Source organism: Urocitellus parryii, chromosome 6, assembly GCF_045843805.1.
Source record: "Urocitellus parryii isolate mUroPar1 chromosome 6, mUroPar1.hap1, whole genome shotgun sequence".
In the NCBI taxonomy this organism is placed as follows: domain Eukaryota; kingdom Metazoa; phylum Chordata; class Mammalia; order Rodentia; family Sciuridae; genus Urocitellus; species Urocitellus parryii.
In genome coordinates, this window is record NC_135536.1 from 130,797,768 (window position 1) to 130,816,543 (window position 18,776).

At 43.2% G+C, this 18,776-nt stretch overlaps 1 protein-coding gene across 1 annotated transcript in view; it reads right to left on the minus strand.

Moving 5' to 3' along the window:
* The window catches only part of Adamtsl3 (ADAMTS like 3), a 320,949-nt gene extending 317,551 nt beyond the window's left edge, over nt 1-3,398 (minus strand). The window contains exons 1-2 of the mRNA XM_026388213.2: nt 3,147-3,398; nt 1,566-1,667 (exon numbers count right to left, since the gene is read on the minus strand). Of these exons, the coding sequence (XP_026243998.2) occupies nt 1,566-1,634 (69 nt within the window). The 5' untranslated portion in view covers nt 1,635-1,667; nt 3,147-3,398. The remainder of the gene's footprint in view (nt 1-1,565; nt 1,668-3,146) is intronic.
* Nucleotides 3,399-18,776: the final 15,378 nt, after the last annotated feature.

Consider the following 18,776-nt stretch of genomic DNA (forward strand, 5'->3'; position numbering starts at 1 on the left):
ATGATGAAGACTGCTGCTCTGAAATCTCCTTTTATGACCTTCTGTGCACACTGCCTTGATACATGGAAATAGCACTGCCACAGGCACACAGATATGGAAAAATCCAAAAGAGGTCAGTGAGTGATTCAAGCTGGGCAAGCACTGTCCTTGGCCAAAGGTCAACAGACTGCCTCAAAGCATATTTAAATTTTATAGGGTGAAAGAAGGCAAAATGAAATGTTGTGCCTTGAAGCCTCAGCCCCATTTGATGAAGAACAAATCTGTGAAGCTCTCATGGCCTGTTTCAGATCCTCTGAAAGGACAGAAAGTCTGTCTTCATGCTTTTATCCTGACACTACACCTTGCTGGCCAGAGATACCCTAAAACCACCCTGAAATACTTACCTTTTGTTCTAACAGAAGACAGCTGTTAAAATATGGGTATGAGGAGCATCCATAAAATGGAATAATGAGGAAAATGTTGCTTGTTAGCTAGCTCCGTGAGAGTCACAGAATTCATGGGACACTGGAACCAAAAGAGGCCTTGAAGACACAGGTCCAGGAGAGTGCATGAGAGGAAGAGGAGTCTGGCTGATTTAACTCAGAGTGTAAGGTCAGTCGTAAATAAGTGCTTACTTCACAGTCATATAGGTCCTTAGATGCCAGGCCCTTTGCCAGACCCTGTAGGCATACAGGCCACCAAGCCATGTGCCTGAGAAGAAACATCCTCCTGGAGGGGTTGCCTTGTTCTGATTCACAAAAGACATTGCATGGGATTAGCACCTGAGGACACAATATTGACTAAAGTGTCACCTGCACTTTTAGATCTGGAGACACACACTTCCTGTCTGAATCCAAGTTGCAAATGTATTTGTCTGGCTTTCAGTGCTTTATAAACTAGGAGATTTTATAAGAAATCTGGATGATTCACCTATCTTGCAAAGTAAGATCTAACAATTCTGGGCTTGCATTCCCACTTAGCAATGATCAGCTGAAGTCAAGAAGAGGCTGCGCTTAATAGATGGAACATGTGTTTTCCATTTTGCCACTGTCACCATCACTCCGTATTGTGTCTTTGGCAATTCTAGTATCATTCCTGTGTTTGAATATTCCCAGTAGATAAATAAGGATGCAATGCATGCGTTCGATTCTCCCAGGTTGGTTGGAAAAGACGAAAAGTCTAAAGAGAGGACTGCAAACAATGAAATGTGTGTTGACAGAAGTAAATTCAGAATATGTACTTAGTGGATAAACTAGAACAAGAACCTGGCTTTGCCCATTCATTGTGTCCTAGCCTCCGGCAGCCCAGTCTCCACTGAACACATACAGACAACCATTCCAGTCTGAACAGACACAGTCCACCATAGCCCAAACCATCATGACATTAAAGCTCTGCTTGGGATTCAGAGAGGACCCAAGTATGGGGATTCTCCTTATAGCTAACCAATCAGAAATCATACGTCAGAAGTTGGAGAGAAAGTCAAATTCTCTATTACAGCATTAACACTACCCATTATCACATTTACGTGATTTAGAATAATGATCCTAAGTAAACAGAGACAGGCTCATCATTCCCCTCCATGTTACCTGCAGGAGAGTAGAATGCATGAAGACCATCCATATCAGCAGCCACCAGGGGCTCTTCCAGGAAGCCATGAGATCCGTTATCCTAGGGGCCTCACTTGCAGTCTACAAAAGAGGAGAGTGTTGGTTTCCAATCAGCTCTAGCCCTAGTCACTTAAAAAAAAAAAAAATCAATCACAAAAAGGGACCCTGAAGCCCATACAATATCCTGGAAAAGTTTCTGTTGGTCCAAGATGGAGCTGCCCACTGCAGGGTTAGGCAATCCAGGGCTCCCTTTAGGATGGTTCTACATCAAGGACAGGAGGGAGCTAGGCCTGTCTCCAAGGAGCAACTCACACCTCCTGCTCTCCAGAAGCTGAGACATCCCTGCACCAGCCACCTCCCAGCCCATTTGTCAGCGCCAGGGTGTGGCTATTGGCATTTGATTTAGGAAACTAGCGTAGAGCCAAGGGTTAGGGCACCTGCCAGCTTCTGTTCCTTGAGGCAAAAACGAATCTAAAACCAATAAAACCAGCCCAGAGAGGGAAGGGAACTGCTGAAGGTCACACAGCAAGACAGTGAGTTTATAGGACTGAAAAGCAGGTCTTCTGCTAGTTCAAGGCTTTTCCCACTAGATGACACGCAGCGCCCTCTGGGTCCAGAGCCACAACTCCAAGAGCTGAATTAAGGGAGCTTTGGAGGGCACAGACCTGGGACCAGTCTAATTAGTACACTCTCTTAAAAGTAGGTAAGAGCACACCAGCTTCTGCTGAGACCAGGAGGGCAGCGGGGCACTTTTTTCCCCTGAGTTTTCCTGTCAATTTACGGGGAAATCAGTATGAGTCCAGACTGGAAAAGCCGAGGTCACACTCGACTCTCTCTTCGCCTCGCGGGCGCCTTGGCGGAGCTGGTGTCCGGGGGCGGGTCGGTGGCTTCTCTCCATCTGGAGAAAGCATTAAGGGCCTGGCCTAATGCGATCCGCAAATGTGCTGCTGTTTCCGACCTGAGGCGGCGACTCTGGGCTGAAGGGAGGCGGCCAGAGCCAAGCCCCAAGGCTGAGCGCCCCCCTCGCTACCTCGCACCAGCCATCCTAGCGCACACTCCTACGACTACCCGCTGCCTCGCAGTAGCTCCTCCAGCTCTCTGGCCGCGTCCTCCTCACCCCCACGCCCACTTTCCATCGCACGCGCTTCGCCTCAGTCCTCTGCGCTCTAGGAGCTGGGGACCCAGTTGCCAACCAAATGGACCTTCGGACGCTCGAGGCTACTAGCTGTCTCCAGCCTGCTTTCTACCTAGAAATCCCCAATCCTGAAAAATAGAACCGTGGGGACTGCCTCGATAATCAAGAGCGCCCCTTAGCGCGTGGAGAGTCCCAAAAGACTCTCCCCGAACCTTCCAGGTCCTCACGGAGTCCTATATCTAAGCTCCGAAGGGCGTTCCAGTCACGAAGGCCCCTGAGGCCCGCGTAAACCACCACACCCCCATCTCCCTCGGTGTCCCTCCAACTTGCTTGGAGATGTCACTGCTCTGAGTCTTGTCCCTTTTCAGAGACAGCGTTCCTTTGATCCCCGTAGGGTGTCCCTGCGCCCAATTCACTGCACCCACCTTACACCGCTTAAGCTTCTAGGACGTGCAGCTCTGGGGCCGCGCGGGCTCGTTGAGCGCGGAGGAGAGGCGGGGACAAGCGGCCTCGTCCACACCTCGTGCAGAATCCCGGACCAGGACCGTCCCCGACGCCGGCCTCCAGTTCGCGGCGCCGCAGTCGCCGCCGCCGCCGCGAAGTTAAATGGGGCTGGAACGGGGGCCGCCCCGCCTCTCCCGCCCCCTCTGGGCGCGCGGAGCGCAGCGCTGGCCAGGGCCCAGAGGCGGAGGGCGCGCGCCGCCACCTGCGCCGCCCGGCAAGTGCACGGCGCGCCCAGGCTCCCGTCTGCCCGCGTGCGGGCACCGCGCCCTCCACTAGAACCTGGGGCGCTGGGGGCACGAAGAGACCCGGTGAGGGGGCCGGCCCGGCCGATCGGAGCGCTTGGGGCCGAGGCTACGGGGAGACTCGGCTGGAACGCTCCTCCGCCCGCTTCCTGGAAGCCACTCCTCGCCCTGGGCCGGCCGCCAGGCGTTATGCCAAGAGCCGGGATTGCCGACGCCGCCACCGCCGCAGCCGCCGCCGGCAGGCGCGCTGAGAAAAGGCGGCCGCTGCGCCGTGAGCCAGCCGGGCCGCCCCGCCTCAGCCAGAGCCAGAGTAGGGATGCCGTCGTCCCCTCTCACCTCCCACCGCCTCCACCCATCCCATCCGGGAGCCAGTTCTGCAAAGTCAAGCCCAGCGGCTACACGGAGGTTTGCCTGGGACTGCTAGCTCATGCCTAAGAGCGCTAGGCGCTCCTACCCAGGAAAGATCAGGGTCGGGGATCAGCAGCCCCCTCTCAGTCTGCGCCTCCTCTGCTTCCCGGGGTCCCCAATGCAGACCCATACAGAGGCGGGGCGGTCCTACGACACCTAGCTGTCCATATAGTGGGCGACCCAGCAGAGCGCCTCTTCAGCCCAGTAGGCACCCCCTTCTATAAGGCTGATTTGGGTAACAGAATCCACAGCTGGCGGGATAATGTAGTGTACAGGCCTGCAATTGGGGTTGAAGGTGGTCATGTCAGGGGCAGAAGGCCAGAATGAGCTGCCTTGTGGGATTCTAGAAGTTTGGGGAAATGACCTTGGCTTAATCTCAGCAATATACCAGGAGGCTTCCTTATAAGGGCCAGGAGTTCTGCAAGATTATGCCCCCACCTAACTACCATCACAGTCATTGATTGTAGCTGCAGTGCCAAGCTGTGAATCTACTGTCAGAAAGGCATTCTGGCAGAAGTTGGTGGCATTATCCCTTTTCACCTGTGAGGAATCTGAGACGTTTCAGAGGATAAATTACTTGCTGGGTGAATAGAAACACCAAGACTGGAACCCCAGGTCTGCACCTCTCTAGAATCTGTATTATTCATCCCCACAATTGCTCTCCTTCCTTCCTGGTATTTGCTCCAATGCAGAAACTATTGCACATTACAGAAAAATTGCCCTGCCTGCCTCCCTCACCTGTTCTTCCCTTCCTTACTCACTGATGGCTTCCTCTGACAGGAGGAGGGTCTCTGAGCCTGTCTACTCCAGATAAAATGGCTGGATTCTTTTGGAAAATGAGCAGAGGGACATCAATGTGAAGGAGTCCCTTGACTCAACTATGTTTGTGTTCTAAAAAGTTGAACAATGAATTTATGAATATTGAAGCCTCTGGTCACAACATTTTGATCAACCAATTAGCACATTATCTTCCTTTTTGTGTGTTTCTATGTAAAAAGCACCTTACTTAACATACATTGTTGATTGATTGACATAGCTCAGGGCAACAGCATTACAACTTATGCCCACTGCATCTTGTCTAGTACATATATTTTCTCCACAAGGCACAGCACAGCTTTCTTCTACTTAGGAACACTAGACAGAACTTCAGCCCTTCCTTGAGGGCTGTTTGAAACATCAAAATTATCAACAACAACAACAACAAAAAAAGACAAAAATGTGCCAGGTGCAGTCACACACCTGTAATCCAGTATCTTGGGAAGCTGAGGCAGGAAAATCACAAATTCTAGGCTAGCCTCAGCAACTAAGCAAGAGCCCATATCAAAAAGGGCTGGGAATGTAGACCAGTGGTAGTATGCCCCTGGGTTCCATCCCCAGTACCAAAAAAAGAAAGAAAGAAAAACTAGGATCCTTATTTACATTATAAAAGCTGAAAGAAGAGGGCAAAGTATTGCCTTATTCAACCTTAGCTGGGAACATGCACATCAGTCGACTCAAAATTCTCACCACTCCTCAAATGACTTTGAATGTGTTGCAGGTATTGATTATGGGATTACAGGTAAGTGAATTCAAAACTAGAGAATCTGGAAATAATGAGGATTGACTGTATGTATTCTCATATCCGGGTATAAGTAGAAGAATGTTAATATTTTACATTTTGGATGCACCTGGCATTTCATGTGTATTAACTCAGCACAATAGTCTATGGGGTAAATATTATTTTAGTCCCATTTTACAAATGAGGAAACTTAAGTAGAAAGGTTTAAACACCACATGTTCTTAGCAAATATATTATGCCACTTCTCAAATCATTCATATTCTAAAACCCCTCATGAGGTATCATGGAGTTGATTGCAGAACTCACATGAATATTCAAGATGAAATAGAGAATTCAAAGAAATATTATGCTTGTGCAGTGGCAGCTGCATAGAGTCTGCAACTCAGGAAGGCACTGGGAACGCCTCTGGAATTGGGGTACTTTCCTGGGAAAGCCTGAGTGGCTCTGCTCTAAGATTTTAATGTCTCAGCAGGACTTCCTGTCACACTTTCCCTTGGGCACTTTTGATTCCTAAGTCAGTCTCCAGGGAGTGCCCCTCACTAAGCATTAAGGCCAGAGGGGAACCTTTCTCTCTGGCAGATTCCATCTAGCATTAGGTTTCCTTCACAAAGAGCAGTTGGTCAGAAGAGCAAAGTAGAAGAGACAGATTACCAGTATCCTTCTGGAAGTTCTGCCCTCCTCTTAACCCTAGCAGATCGAGCAATCTTATATGCATGGCGAAGGTACAGTAAATTAAGGCAAGAACCACAGAGGACAGACTCTACTGAAGGGGCTGGCAGGTGTCCTCATCTGCAGGTCTGTGGTCTTACCACCTCACTAGCACTTTCTTTTGACACTCTTCCCAAATATAGACTGAGCCTTCCCTCAGTCACCCTCTACCTTTCCCTCCTACTCTTCATTTCTTCCCTGGAGAGATGGGCCCATATGTTCAAGCAAGACATTGCTAAAGGCATGGAAAGGAGAAAACTGGGAAGTGGAGGAGAACAGGAATTAGTGAACCCCAAAAGAACAGATCTGGCTATTGGGTGCAACTGCCCATCTCTGGGTGGGAGTCAGGCCCTCTCTGCCTAACTCCCAAGTACCTCCCCATGAGAACCTGCACCACCTGAGGACAATGACAACATGATACACTCTAAGAAGTCTAGGAAACCATTCCATTTCCTCCCTAAGATCCATCTTCTTGGGTTCCTGGATTCCACTACCTGTCTCAGGATTAGTTTCTTCTTCTCTGAGTCTCAGAGAGTCCTACCCCTACTCCAGGAATTGCCTATTGAACCCAACCAGATAAACACAACCGTGCAAGATTCACAGGACAGATATACAGAGAGGATCAGGGGAGTAACTGTTGGTGATGGTGGTATTGGGGTATTATGTGTGTTTTACTCTGAGAAGGAATATCAGTTCAAGGCATCTGCCTTAATTTACTCTTGATACAGAATTGTTCTTTGCATCTCCAAGTCCCAATTGTTCTTTGTGGAGTGGGCTGGGAAAGCACACTCAAGAAAACTATGTTGGAAGCTTGGAGGAAAAAAGAACTTGGAGGCCAACCTTGTCAAAGGTACAGTTGACTGCAGTAGACCCAAAGGATGCACTCACAGCAAGGCCACCAGGAGATGATTGGACTTTAGATGGACATGGTGCTTCGGGGCACAAGATTACTCAGGGAGTTCTCTTCAGAAAACCTGGAATGGAGTTCAGGAAGCAGGCAGATAAGGGCAAGAGTGGCCTCTGGCTCAGGTCAGGTTTAGCCTTCATGTGATCCTGGGACCCTGGAGGGTCCTATAGCACTGACTTGAAGCAGTAGGACTGAGCTGTTATACCCAATGCTTTCCTGGGTGGCTCCCATAAGCCGTGCCTCAGGAAGATATGGGGATATCAGAGTGTAAAAGGAATTTGGACAGGGCATCTCATCAATGGTGTCTACCACACATGTATCCCAGGACTTATAGGGAGAACATGTTCAACTTGCTCTGGTGGCTTTCTGACTGTCCAGAGTGGAGTTCTTCTTTTGAATAGATATTCACTTTATAAAATATTGTTCAGGTCTCCATCTGGTTGCTTTTCTGTCTCATAAGCAAAAAAGAAACCCTAAGAGGAGGTGTCAAGACAGGAATGGTTCTACCTGATGAGAGGTCTGCATGCTTCAGCATACCGCACTCTTGGTCTTTCCCCTTTACCTGCACTGAGATCCCCAAAGAATTCCTTAGAGGTTTTAGGGGTGCCATATCTGTTTTCAAATCAGGGCTTAGAACTGCTGCAGCACTGGAGGTCTGAGCCAATCAAAATCTGTAAGGAGGGTGAGAGAGATGTTAGACAGTTTCTTTTACAGAATGTCCCAAATCTTGGGGCTGGAGAAAAAGATCTAGAATCCCCTAAAGTGCTGTGATTTGGTAACCCAGGGTCAGCAAACTCTCCAAGTCCCAAACCCAAGGCTGATTCCCATATGGCCTCCAGGGCTATGAGGGTACTGACCAGACATACCCCTATAATCCTGCACACATGTCCTCAGAGACTGCTGTGGAACACCCTGAGAAGCATAGATTGTCAGTCCCTTCAAATTTATCTTACTCTGCCCTTGACAAAACCCTGTCTTCTTCCCAATGCCTAAGCCTGGCCTTGTGTCCAGGTTGCGCACAAACTGAGAGAGATTAAGGTGAACCATCTTATTCTCTCAAGATCAATTTTCACCTTAATTTGTCCAAGTGTAAATATTAGAAGGTTCCAGTAGTCCCTTCCTGTATAACCTCTGAAATTGTTTTCATACTTTACTTGTATACTGTAGTGATATTCTTACTAGGATTCAGATGTGGTTTGTCCCCTAAGGGTTGGAGGCTTGGACTTCTGCATGGCTGTGTGAATGGGAGGTCCTTAGGTCACTGGGGGCATGCCCTAGAAGGGGTTAAGGCAGTTCTTGTGGGGCCTGGAGTTAGTTCTCACAAAAGGGAGTTTTTATAAGAGGAAACCTGACCCCCAAATTGCTCTCTTTGGTTTCTTGCCTTTTGATATGATCTCTTGCTCCCACACATTTTTCTATTGTTGTGATGCTGTCCACGATGGGGGGTCTTTGCCAGAGCTGAGCTGATGCCAGTTCTATGCCCTCAAACCTCCAGAACCATCAGCTAAATAAAACTCTTTTATTTATAGTTACCCAGACTAAGGTTCATTACTATTATAGTAATGAAAAATGGACTAATGCACCTCTCTCTTCTTGAACTTAACTAAAAATCTCCCCTAGCTCACGACAACCATACCAGTAAAAGACCTCACAGCATCCAACCACTGTCATATTTAAGCACATTGCTATAAGCCAACACATAGAGCTTGCTCAGGATTATTAGTTCTTACTTTGTGCATAGTTCTAACAAATTTGTTCATCTGATTTTCAAAGGTAAAGTAGAGGCTACAAATTATAAAGGGACAGAATGCATGCTAAGAATATTGACACCATAGCAGTGCTACAGATAAACTATAAAGGTCTCAAAAGAAAAAATTTTTTTTAAATCACTAGTTTATTATAGCTAGTTATCTCATTGGGGCCTGAAAAGAATACTATGTATGATACTGCATTCATGTTCGTGAAGCCAGGTTATCTGTGAACACCTTTGTGTGTTGAATTCTGTTTATGATTATATAGAAATACATGCTATGCTTTAGAAAAATATTCACTCACAAGAGGGTTAAATTTAAAGGTTAAATTTAAACCAAGCAATATCTATTCCTTTAATTATTTACTTTCTGAAAAACTCATGTCTAGAACATCATCTCCAACAACTCCAGAATGCTATATTGTTCCAGAATTGATTAATTTGAGGGAAAAGAACAGAGTATAAAGTAAGAAATTGCATTAATCTAAATACTGTATTGTGCAATCTGTCAAGAGGACTTGCACACAAAAGCATTCGCTCTGATGCTCCATGGCATTCCACTCCTTGTGTGCCACAAAAGAGCCTCACCTGTTTAGTCTGTTTCCCTATGTGTTCCTTACTCTCTCCACTTGGCAATATTTGGATTGGAAGTGCCACAAAGGAATATTTGAAAAGTTTCTTTTTACAAATATAAGTTCAATAAAAATGTTTCTACATATTAAGTTTGCAAAACATTAACTTTGAGAGGATTTGGTAGCTAATTAATTAAGCATTTCTAGACCATCTTTATGCAGACTCAGGCAAAGATGTTCTACGGATGAGTGTGAAGAACCAATTTCCTTCAGACTTCCAACACCCATACCTGTCAGTTGTAGACCTAAGGAGCAATTTGATGTAACCCACTACAGTACAAGACATATTCTTTGACAATTGTGCCTTGTGTCAGATGTATTAGGTTTTGGTAACACAATGGTATGACAAGATATGGTACCTGTCTTGCAGGAACAAATGAGATACAATGGAACAAATGTGCCCAGAGTGTCAGAATAGGAAGCTATAAACACAGGAAAGTAACTAATTCAGTCTTGGGGGTAATAAAGTTTTCTTAGGGAAAGTATTATTTCAAATGAGAAAGTTTAAACACAAACACAAGATCTTACTGTAGAAAAAAGGAAAAAATTCTAAAATGTACTCTCCTTCTGTGTATTCTTCAGTATAGAACAATCTATAATCTCAAGTATATTTTTTTGTGTGATTGATTTTTTTTTTTTTTTGGTTTGGTCCTGGAGATTGAATCCAGGGGCGCTTAACAACTGAACCACATCTCCAGCCCATTTTTATTTACTTATTTATTTTAGTTTTTGGTGGACATAATATCTTTATCTTTTTTATTTTTCTGTGGTGTTGAGGATCGAACCCAGTGCCCCACGCATGCCAGGCAAGCGCGCTACTGCTTGAGCCACATCTCCAGCCCTCCAGCCCATTTTAAAATTTTGAGACAGAGTCTAACTAAGTTGCTTAGAGCCTTGCTAAATTGCTGAGCCTGGCTTTGAACCTGTGGTCCCCCTGCCTGGCCTTCCCAGCCACTGAAATTACAGGCAAGTGCCATTGCACCTGGCTCAAATATGCATTTTAAAATAATATAAACTGGCTAGGTATGGTGGTGAGCACCTGTACTCCCAGCTACTCAGGAGGCTGAGGTTGGAGTCAAGACCAGCCTGGACAATGTAATAAAATCTCATCTCAAAAAAAAAAAAAGATTTCATATTTTATATATTCTCTGCCTTGGATACAGGAGATAAATTAAAACAAATACTATCTTCAAAAGTAAAGGAAGAACACAATATTGCATCTTTTATTAGTTACTCTGTTTTCTTTTATACTCATCACATCATTTGTTTCCAGAGTGGTCAGTCTCCTTACCTGTCACATAGAATCGAAAAAGAGCACCCACAGTCCACAGCTTCTTCCCTCATTGTGAGAGTCATTGTTCCAAAGTCAGTGGCTATATGGCATCCCATCAACCCTCTGAGTCTGTCATGCGTCTGATTCCCTCTCCTAGCTTCCAGCATTAAAACAAAATTTTCTATCCTATCCATTTGGTAATTTCGTTGGATAATGACTGGTTTGAGTAAAACATCTGAGCTCAAATACTTTTCTGAGATCTGAAGTCTCTACCTGACCTGAAATTGCATGTCAATATCTGTTTTTAAAATTTTGTTTCCATTTTCCTTATTTAGGCTTTGAAGAACACTGAACACTTTGTTCTCAATTTTCCTGGCCCCAAATGAATTTGGGGATCCTTTTTCATGAAGTCTTTTGATGTTTTTCTTAGTCTTTAAAAACAACAAATAATAATACACTATTCTGGCACACAGTTAATGATAGCATTTAGCAATTTCTTGGGAAATACGAAGCATGTCCCACTATTATGTTGAACAGGAGACCAGGCTTGAGCTGATTATCAGACTTGCCCTGGGGCAATCTGGAACTTCAGGGTGTATCTTTCTTCCTTTTTTTAAATGAATAATTAAATTGTATTTCCCAAGGAGTAATAAATGAGATGATGATACTAAAGTGATTAAATGTATTTCGGTATTCAACAGATCCAGCTACTTTTTAATATGTAACTTTCAAGCTGAAGTTCAATGGAAGAGCAGAAGAACAGAGCTGGTTAAATAGGTATCCCCACCATCCATTTCCATGACTTTAACTACTAGCCAATTGTTGATGAAGAGTCATCAGCTTAATCCTCCAGCCCAGGTTGTCCTCCTGATACTAAATCCAATGGCATTTCCAGCTCAGACTGTCTAAGGCAAATCCATTGTCTGTGTGTTACCCTCTCCCACCCAACATAATTCTCCTTTTCCTTTATGTCACCTATCATGAATGACACCCCTACACTCATGTGTCAGAATTCAGGGAGCCTTGAGTTTCCTCTCCTCAATATCATACTCTTTAAATCATTCACCCCATCTTTGTCAACTCTACCTACTAACTCTCAAACCATTTTTTTTTTCTGTCCCCACTACTGTGTATTCCGGGCAAAGTAATCATGAGCTCTTGTTTATTTAGAAATACAGCCAGAGTAATCATGCTGGAAAGCCAACCTTACCATGTCATTGCTCTGTCAAATGTTATACTAAGTAACTCACTTCTCTTGAGATGAAGCGTGAAAGCCCATAGCATGTTATATATGGCCTCCCTAACTTGACCCCCACCTTCCACTCACCTTTTGCCATTCCATTTTTACCTTGTACTCCAAATGTATTAGTCAGCATAGAATAGGTTTATGTTACAGTAACAAGGAACATTCATTTCAGAGGTTCAACAGGTAATTTCTTGTTCACGTCAAATCTGGCATAGGTCGCCTAATTCCCCAGGGCAGCTGTCCTTCATGGTGTTGTTCAGTGATGCAGAACCCTTTCACCCTGTGTCAACATGCAGCATTTATGTCAGCTGCACAAAGGGAAGAGAGAGACTGGAGAATGCACAGGAGCTTTTCTCTGCCTCCACCCACAAAAGACACACATCACTTTCTCTCTTAGTTCTTTAGCCAGAATGAGTTGCATGGCTCTACCTAACAACTAGAAGACTGAGAATTGTAACCTTCTGGAAGGATCCAGGAAAAAGGCATTTGGTGAACATATAAAATTGTTTCTCCCACACCAAACACGAAGGTGTGAATACCAGGAGGCAGGAATGATTGGGGGGCCCTGTTAGAATCCACCATAGCTACCCTATACTGCTCCCTCAATTCCTTACTAGGCTGATGGTGCATACTTACTCAGCTATTATTCTTCTCTTGGACTTAAGAGTAAATATGAAGAATTTTGTACTTTAAAAAAATGTATAAAGTTACCTAGAGAAGAAAGGTTCTAGGAGACCAGAAAAAATAGTAACAGCCAGGCAACCAAGGGCAGTTTGTGGGGTTTTGAAGTCAGAAAGAGGGGAGATTAACAGTTCCTGTGATGACTAGGACTTCTGAAAAAGGGAGTGAAAAGGTTGTTTTAAGAAGACCTGAAAGAGTGATGTCAGAAAACATGACAGAATAGAAGATTCCAACAGTCATGGAAACATGGATTTGGCAACCACCACAGAGGAGAACACCTTTATGGGATCCCTGTGGTCTAGCCAAGTGTCCAGCACCTCAGTGGAGTGGAAAATATAAAAATGGATGCATTGAAGAGAGTGAGAGTAATTTCACTTTACATGATCACTTCTGCCCAAGACAGACCCCTTGGCCTGTAATTCCTCCCACAGGGAAAAGTGAGGTCAAAGTGAGGACTCAGCTCCCCCACCCTTGCAGGACACTTCCCAGGAGGCTCACTTCTGTCTCACCCACCCCCCAAAAGTTGGATAATAGCTGAATATTCTGGAGACATCTAGGAGCAGGGAGAAGGGAAGGGAATTCATAGCAACCAGCACAAATTTCTTAATAGTGAGCTATAGATCCTGCTATCCAGCTCACAGACTAACAAGAGACTCTTGCAGAACTATTCTCCTGAGGACCCCCAACTATCCAAATCATGCCTTGAGAACCCTGTGTGCCTCCTGGTGGAGGCCCTATGAGCTCCTACAGATAGCACAAAGATCTCAACAGCACGTACAGATCTTAGCAGCTGGCTTGACTCTGATGACTTGGAAGAAAGTACACAACCTGAACATTTCAGAGGACTAACTAGGGAAGGAAGATAAATAGGAGGCTTCTGTCAATACCAAGTCTTGTATTTTGGAATAAAGAGAAAGCACACAAGCCTACATTTGACCCATAAAAAGGCACAGGATTGGAGTGGAAACATCCAGAGAAAAGTTCTGAGAAATCTAAAATCTGAAAGTTCCAAAATCTGTAGCTGGGCTCACTAGTTAAGGTCTTTCTCTGCCAAAGTCCTTCAGAAAGGACTGTAAGAAGTGACTGCTTTTACAAATGTGAAGATAGTCACAAAAAGCTTGGAGGAACCTGAAGAATCAAAGAAATATGACACCATCATTAATACAAAAGAAACACAAAAGGTCTTAAGAGATCACAATTATATTCCAACAAACTGGATAACTTAGAACAAATGGATAAACTAGAAACATACTCCTACCAAGACTGAATCATGAAAAAGAGGAAAATCTAAACATATCAAGAGTGAGGAAATTGAATCAGTAATTCAAAAAATCTCCCATAAAAGAAAAGCCCAGGACCAGATAGCTGACTCTCACCAAACTCTTAAAAAAGAATTATTCCAATCCTTCTCAAATCCTTCCCTCCAACATTGAAGATGAGATAATATTACCGAATTTATTCTACAAGGCTAGAATTACTGTAATATCAAAAGCCAGACAAGGATACTACAAAAAAACAAAACTACAGGGCAACATCCTTAATGTACATAAATGCAGAAGTTCTCAACAAAATCCTGGATAACTGAATTTAATAGCACATTAAAAGCATCATACACCAGGATCAAGTGGGATTTACTTGATTCCAACATACAAATCAATAAATGTGATCCACCATATGCTGCTGCTGTTGCTTAGGCTGGAGGATCCAGTCCACCAGGCTTCGTATAACACAACCTATATCCTTCTGCTTCCCTTCCTCCTAGAGTTGCCTGAGCTGGTCCTGCCACCCAGAACCACAAGACTGTTGCTGCTATGGATGCACCATCCTGAAGACCCAGGGCAGCAGCCTTGGAAGTCTATGTGTTGGCCTGCAACTCTTCTCTGCCTCCTCTCCCTGAAAGTCTTTTGCACTGATACTACCACAGCCTCCCCATTCCAGAGTCCCACCCTAGTGGTATTTGCATTCTCCAGGTGCTTAAGCTTCTACCCCTGCTTCCTAGAGCTACCCAGATGCTGCCTCTGCACATGTTTTGACTCAGGGACATAGCACAGCTACTACACATATGCTCACAAACAGCTCTAAGGACTCTACCGCCACCTGTACCCAAGGCTAACACCTGAAGATGGGCTTCAGCATTGCTGTCAGCTCTACGTACATGCACATCTCTAATTCAGTTCCCATCTGCCTACACACATGCAAACAGCATAACCGCATACCATCACACTTCCTGACTTCCAAATAGGTTACATACTCAAAAAAAATCAACTAAAATGGATTAAAGACTTCAATATAACACCTGAAACAATACAAATCCTAAAAAGAAAAGAAACCCCTCAGGGAGAAGTGTTTTGACATTGATATTAGCAATAATTTTGGATATGACATCATCAAATAATTAACAAGCATGATTACATCAATCTAAAGTTCTTCTACATAGTAAAGGAAATAATCGACAAAATGAAAAAGAATCTATGGATTGGGAGAAAATATTTGCAAACTATATGTCTACTAAGGGGTTAATATTTAAAATACCTAAGGAACTCATACAACTCAATAGCAAAAAATAAAATCTGATTTTAAAATGTGCAAAGAGGTTCTCAACATCACTAATCATCAGGGAAATGAAAATTAAAACCACAATGGGATTCAGTAGTGTTCCCTTATCATTGGTTTTGCTTTCCAGTTTCAGTAACCCGTAGTGACCTATACACTGAAAATATTATGTGGAAAATTCAAAAAATATGTTTTAAATCACACACCATGCTGAGTAGCAGGATGAAATCTTGTGCTGCCTTCATCATGCCCAGAATATTGAATCATTTCTTTGTCCAGTGTATCTATGCTGTATACACTACTTGCCCATTAGTCACTTAGTAGCCATCTCAGTTTTCAGATCTCCCATTGCTGTGTTGCAGTGCTTGTGTTCACATAACCCTTATTTTACTTAAAATGGCCTCAAAGCACAAGAGTAGTGAGGCTGACAATTCAGATATGCCAAAGAAAAGCTGTAAGTGCTTCCTTACATGAAAAGTGAAAGTTGCTCCATAAGCAAAGGGGAAAAAATTGTGTGCTGAAGTTGCTAAGATCTGTAGTAGAAACAAATCTGTGACATTGTGAAGGAAAAAAAGAAAGTTGTGCTAGTTTAATTTCCACATCTCAAACTGCAAAACTTATGGCCATAGTGTGTGATAAGCGAATCTTATGGAGAAGACATGAAGTTCACAAGCACACACACACACACACAGACACACACACACAGAGGAGTGTAGGATTGAGTACTATCTGTGGTTTTAGGCATCCACTATATGTCTCAGAATGTATCCCCTGACTACTGTATCACCTCACACTTCTTAGGATGGTTATTATCAAAAAAGATAAGAGATAACAAATGTTGGTAAGGATTTGGAGAAAAGGAAACTCTTGGACAATCTTGGTAGGAATATACATTGGTATGGGCATTATGGAAAACACTATGGAAATATAAGTGATATTAAAAAGTACAATCTTCAGGAAGTGCAAATACTATAATGAGAATTTTAATTAATAGGCCAAATTTAAATATGTCTGAGTTCACTATGTTTGTCCTTTGGGCCCATTTTTATGGGCCCAAAAAAAAAAACTAAGAAATATATCATAAGAAAAATATTAACTTAACAAACATAGTTGTTTGTTTCAGTTTTGCGTATAATGTAGGAAAACTAGAACTGAATAATAGTAGATTAATTATAGAAGTTACACAGCCTTACAATAAATTACCACATTCCAATAAACCATAAGAATTAGGTTCTACAATTATTAATATGAAAAGCTGAGAACATGATATGTACGCCCATTTATGTGTGCTTGGGCAAATCTGGAAGGATATAATGAGAATGTTAGCAAATGTAATGATTTGAGGTTATGGAATAAAAGTCGATTTTCACTTTCTTCTTATAACTTTGTATACTTCTGAATTTTTTCTGCAACAGAACTGTACTACATTTAGAATTAGAAAAATAAAGCCATTTGAATTTTGAAATTGCTTTGACACCTAAAAAGTCCTGGATATATTTTACAGTAAAAGATAAAATGTGCATGACTCTTAAAGATGAAAAAAGAAGTGAAGGGAGTTGTACAGGGAACTTCTGAATGTAAATTTGTGAAAACTTTAAGGCTGGAGCCCAAAATGCAATTTTCTAACAACTGGTCTGAAGCAGAGTTGTGTAAACCCAGTGCCAGGAGCTAGGCTAAAGGTACTACCTGCTGGCCCTGCCTATGGATGTCTCCTGGAGATGGGATCTTGCACACTATCTGAAGCTAAAAGCCAGGGAAAGACAACAGCAAGTACTTCCATCTCATTGGCAGCTCATGATCATTGCCTCTCCTCTTCCGCAGATACCAGTCAACTGATGCAAGTGCTATTTTAATAGCTTTAAAATGATCTGGTGTAAATTGCTGACTTGTTATTCCTGGAAGTTAATCTATATCTCTCAATTAGCTTCAGTTACTATTTACTTCACAAACAGGTTATCAAAGTATATTATGTATGGAGAATGGCCCTGGATTTCTCATTCCCTTTGGTAGTTTTTAATGTGGCAGCTAAAGAAGCTGATGGATATATATTTTTTTTAAAAAAGGCTACTTTGTGAATTTATGTGCACAAACCCATATGATAAGAGGTAGGATATGGGGGAAAGATCATGGGTATGGGAGAGAGAGACTTCTGAGGATAAAACCCAGCTCTGCCATTTAATTGTGTGCCTGTGGACAAGTTACTTACCTTTTCATCATCTCAGTTTCTTATCTGAAAAAAATGGGCATCAGGTCTACCTCAGAGGGTGATTTATGAGGACAAAATGGCAAAGTGGTTTATGAGGACAAAATTCATATGGAATGCTTGGAAAAGCACATGGCACATAGTAAGCACTCAATTCGTGATAAGTCATAGATGCTAAATGTACAAGTGTTTTGTATAAGGGGTGTGTGTGGTGGAGGGTGTCACTGGCTGGTAGGAAAGCTTGCTGTTATGAATCAGTGATGTACCATGAACTCAGACTGGGAAACCTGGCTTATATGACTGATCTGGCCTCTTGACATTTGTTTCAAATACCAATGAACAGGAAGGGTACACTTCTAAGTGACTTGGATGCACACTTAAGTGTGTTATGAGGCATATCAAACAATCTGAGCTTATGCTCTGTCTCAGCCACTACTTGGTTGTTGGATTCTGGGAAAGTCATTCACTGAATCACCTTCTCTGTAAAAGGGGAATATACCTGCCCACTTTGACTCATCAGGTCAAAGCACATGACAAGCACATACCCTGGGCAAGGCCAAAGGCTGTTCACTAGGTGGTCATGTAATTGAACACTCAACCCAACTCCTGCCCATGATACATCTTGAGGACACACTTAGAAAACCTACCCAATATTTGACAAAGCTTAACAAACAAAGCTTGAGTTAGGCTTTTTTATAAATACACTTTAAAGAAGGTAGAAGGAGTTTCCATCCCCCAATTGGAAGGAGGATACACCATGTTTGAGTCAGTGGAAAGTGCAGAATCACTCTCAACCTTACTGATGTTGGTCAGAAGCAATTACCTAAGCATCCACACTGTGACCGATGGTCAACCAATGGGCACAGAAAGATTTTGCAGCTGGAAGAGTGTGCTTAAAAATTAATTCAACATTAAAAATAACTGAGGCCTTTTGCCAACACAATATGTCATGTTTATTGGGAGAGTCACAGGTAAGCTTAAAACGTGATGAAGGAGGAAAGACCAGATGCCATCAGTAATGTCAAGAAACAAAATATTTAGCAGTTCTTAGTTTCAAATGTCGCATTCCATTGCAGTTAAGGAATATATAGGCAACTTGTTGACATATCTGCAATGGGTGAAATTTATTTTTTCAGCAACAGGAAGCACACACATTTAACCAATGACTTTTTAGGACTGTAAACAAAGAAGAAAACTATTTTCATATAGCTCAGTCAAGAAAATCATTTATACAGATTAAATTGATACAAAATACATTATAAAGAGAACACACATACAAAAGTCATTAAGTTGGTCAGAGAGCAAGGATGTCACAGAACACCACACTGCGAGAACATTGGTGTGAATTCATTTCAGTTGTGAAAGTATGTCCAGAGTTTGAGTAACATGT